The sequence below is a fragment of the Mus pahari genome, chromosome 4 (genome assembly GCF_900095145.1).
Source record: "Mus pahari chromosome 4, PAHARI_EIJ_v1.1, whole genome shotgun sequence".
Lineage (NCBI taxonomy): Eukaryota > Metazoa > Chordata > Mammalia > Rodentia > Muridae > Mus > Mus pahari.
In genome coordinates this window covers 58,121,944-58,125,521 of record NC_034593.1, presented here as the reverse complement: position 1 = coordinate 58,125,521, position 3,578 = coordinate 58,121,944, and the positions used below count along the sequence as shown (strand labels likewise).

At 44.0% G+C, this 3,578-nt stretch overlaps 1 protein-coding gene across 2 annotated transcripts in view; it reads right to left on the bottom strand.

The window, feature by feature from the left end:
• Positions 1-925: 925 nt before the first annotated feature.
• Lekr1 (leucine, glutamate and lysine rich 1) overlaps positions 926-3,578 on the bottom strand; it is a 151,338-nt gene continuing 148,685 nt past the window's right edge. For both annotated transcript variants that reach the window (XM_021196847.2, XM_029537186.1), the window contains one exon: positions 926-1,420. In XM_021196847.2, coding sequence (XP_021052506.1) covers positions 1,034-1,420 — 387 coding nt within the window. In that variant the 3' untranslated portion in view covers positions 926-1,033. The remainder of the gene's footprint in view (positions 1,421-3,578) is intronic.

Genomic DNA, 3,578 nt, shown 5'->3' with positions numbered 1-3,578 from the left:
AATGTCCATGATACATCAGATTTAGTCCCCCCACCCCCACCCTGCCACCATTAGAAAGACAAATACAGTCCTATCACATGGAGAGAAGACAGATGAGTGTAGCCTTAGGTAAGATCAGCTAGATGAGCCAGAAGCTTGGTAACTTTAAATAGCATATCTTGTTTTACATTCTCACACTGAGAATAGAAACTGTTAATCAGTTAGACATTTCCAAGGGTAATCAATTTTGAATCCAAATTAGCATTATATTCTTTTTACTAAGTGACCTTGTGTTAGTTCTCTTCCCACTGGCTGGAGAATGCAAGTACAATAGAACTCGGCTGTGAACCAAAAAGTATTCAGTGAGAAAATATCCACCAAGAAATATTTTCATGGTCATGTCACTTTCTAAAATGATATTGATAATTAGAGATTCAAACTACTTTTCCCTGAATGGGAATCAGCATCTTTTGTAGCAGGTCCCAGCCTCCCAGCACATGGTCTTCTGAAAGGCTTTCCTTACTTCTACCGCAGCTATGCCAAGCATTTGATGGTGATTATCAGCTCTGCAAATATTGGAAGTAAGGACTTTGGAAATCAAGGACTTTCTTTTTCTAATTGGAATACTTACATCTATTTAGTTCAATAAACAAGTGAAAAAGACACCATAAAACCAATATAGTCTATTTCGTGGCGATAATCTACTTGCTATGGCAGGAAAAGGAGAGAAAGGGGAGGATGAAAGACAGGAAGTGAGGAAGAGAAAAACTCGCCAGGCTGAGACGCTTTTCCCTGCAGTCTCTAAGGGCCAGACTCGAGGAGCATAAAATACATACATGAAAACAGAAATCAGACCTCTGGGGTGCCAACTTCATTATCTGTTGCAATTTCTGAGGCCCTTTGAAAACTGTGGCTTCACAGTTCCTAGCTTTGTACATTCCTTGTTAACTATATCTACAGATATGTTTTTTTCCCGGTACCCGGTTGCAGTGAGTCTCTGCTCGGCTGTGAAAGGGTGTGTATCCCGTGGGTGGGATCCTCCTGAAGCAGGTCATCACTGCTGACTCAGCCTCCTGTGAAGGATGGCTGTCAACCTCTGCCTGGCCTCCTTTACTGAAATTGCTCGGCCCCTGGGAGGATATGCCTGGGAAAGGGCAGGCAGCCCGGAGCTGCTGACCTTCTTGAGCTTATCTGGGGTCGGGGAAGCCGTGGGTTTTGGCAGTCCACGCAGGCTGGGTGTGCCGGTGCCTCGTCCACAGTTCTCGCGGTGATTACTGACTGCCGAGGCAGGGTAGGTTAGGGCGCCCTTATTGAGGGAACACTGTAAGTTTCCTCCGCTCCTCCTGAGCTCCAGGAGCTGTTCTTTGGCTTGACTCAAAGCCTCAGTCAGTTCAAAGCGTTCTTCACACTCTCTGCGCACAGTTTCCTGGAGAAAAGTGTTCTGAAAAGAGATGAGGAAAAAGCATTCCTGACTTTAAACAGTTTATGTAAGTGGAGCGTTACTGACAATTTAAATCAGAACTGAGCTTCAGGTCAGAGGCTGTATTCTCTGTCTTTTCAATACTCTATCCCATGAGACAGAGAAATGAAAAATAGAGTTTGAGGCTGGAAAGGATGCTAACAGAACGTTCAGCCCTTGCCCTTTGTAGGTGAGGTGGAATGACTGTCTAGGGGTTCTGCAGATGGTACGGTGGGACTGAGTCCTCATCTGTATTTGCACTGTATTCGCACATTGTCCCCATTCCCACATATATATTTTAAAGCAATTGGTCTAGTATTTGCCTCTGCTTGTTTTTAATTTTTTAGAGGAACTGGAAACTACTGACATTTTTGGCTTTGTCATCTGGCTCTCATCAACTCCACCTGAATACTGGTTGGAAGTCAGGGGTGGGGGAAGTATCAAGCCGCTAACGAGGAAGACTGATTGATAAGGTGCTGTGTTAGACTGATTGATAAGGTGCTGTGTTAGACTGATTGATAAGGTGCTGTGTTAGAGCCATCACGTTCACTGATCCTGACGTATTCACCACAGAAAGACCCAGAAGCCTCGGTCTGTTACATAACTTGTTGAGAGCAACCTGGCTCTGAAGTGGTAGAGGCCTGCTGCCTCCTAGCCCTGTGCCTGTATGAGGCACGTGCTTCATTAATATTGCAGGCATATATGCTTCATGTCTGGGACATCAAGGAGATAGAAACTGGGAAGATATTTTCAGCTGATTTTCCCAAGAATTCTAAACTCTATTAATTTGACCTTTCTTTTAAAAAGGAGCCTACTGCATTTTTAAAATCTATTTACAGTATCTACATATATGTAAAGTACTATATACATCGATATTTATCTATATGTATACACATTATTTATACATTCAATATGCTGGCAAAATGTTGTAGAAGTAATCAAATTTAGGTTGTTTTCAATTAATTAGTATAAAATACCCTAGCTTAAGCAAACTTTGAAGAGTCAGTTTTCATACACACACACACACACACACACACACACACACACACACACAGGAGTAACAGGTGTATAATATTAAAAGTCAAGATGGGGATGGCAGGGGGGGTGCTCATTAGAGAAAAATAAGATCTTATCAACTCACTGCACTTGAATTTGAGCCTCAAAGGAAAGCAATACTCTACAGAAAACACCCCCAAGGCAAGTCCCTTAGAAAATGGCTTCGGGCAAGTGGCAAGGGGACTGGAAAGGTAGAGGAAGAGATAGGCTGCAGCAGCAGGTGCAGCTGAGCGGGGTGGGGGTGGGGGGCAGAGCCAGCAGATGGCTTTCCAGCCAGCGAGCTCTTGCCTTGCGTGTTCCAATCCCTCCTGGCTACAGCCCAGCTGAGGGGAAGTTCAGTGAGTGAGGGCGGGCAGGAGAGGGCTGCTGATTGTCTCAGTGTGAGGCCAGCCACTCTGCAACTCATCCTTCACCACCATTAGCTTTCAGAACAAAGCATTAATTCTCTCTCTATTACTTCCCAAACCAGGGGGGCCTTGTAACTGAAGACAGGGTCCACAGTTGGGACTTCCACCTGTGCCAAAACATTGATTTCTTGGGTGGATATCCTAATACCCTCATTTTCTCTGCTGACTTTATCATGTCTTTCCCTAAATAAATACTACATTGCAGTTTTGTCCAACAAATCGCTTAGGCGCTATAATTTCTTCAATTATAAGGTAAAATATGGAAACAGAACATTGGAAAGTTTAGGAAATTGTTATTTGAGGTATGGAGTGTGCCAGTACACGAAGGAGACATGTGGAGATGACACAGCAGACACATTAGTGGAAAATTCCATCCTGTGTGAGGAGTGTCATGGCAGAGGTTGTATTGTTTTCAGAAATTAGCAGGGCTGGGGTATGCAGACTCGTTTTGTCTGTCTGTCTGTCTGGTTGGTTGGTTGGTTTGGTTTTGAGACAGAATTTTACTTTGTCTTTGACAGCTCTGGCTGTCCTGAAACTCACTCTGTAGACCAGGCTGGCCTCAGACTCAGAGATCACCCTCTGCTTCTGTCTCTCTCTCTCTCTCTCTCTCTCTCTCTCTCTCTCTCTCTCTCTCTCTCTCTTTATTACCAATGTATTAACTGATCTGGAGCACTTTG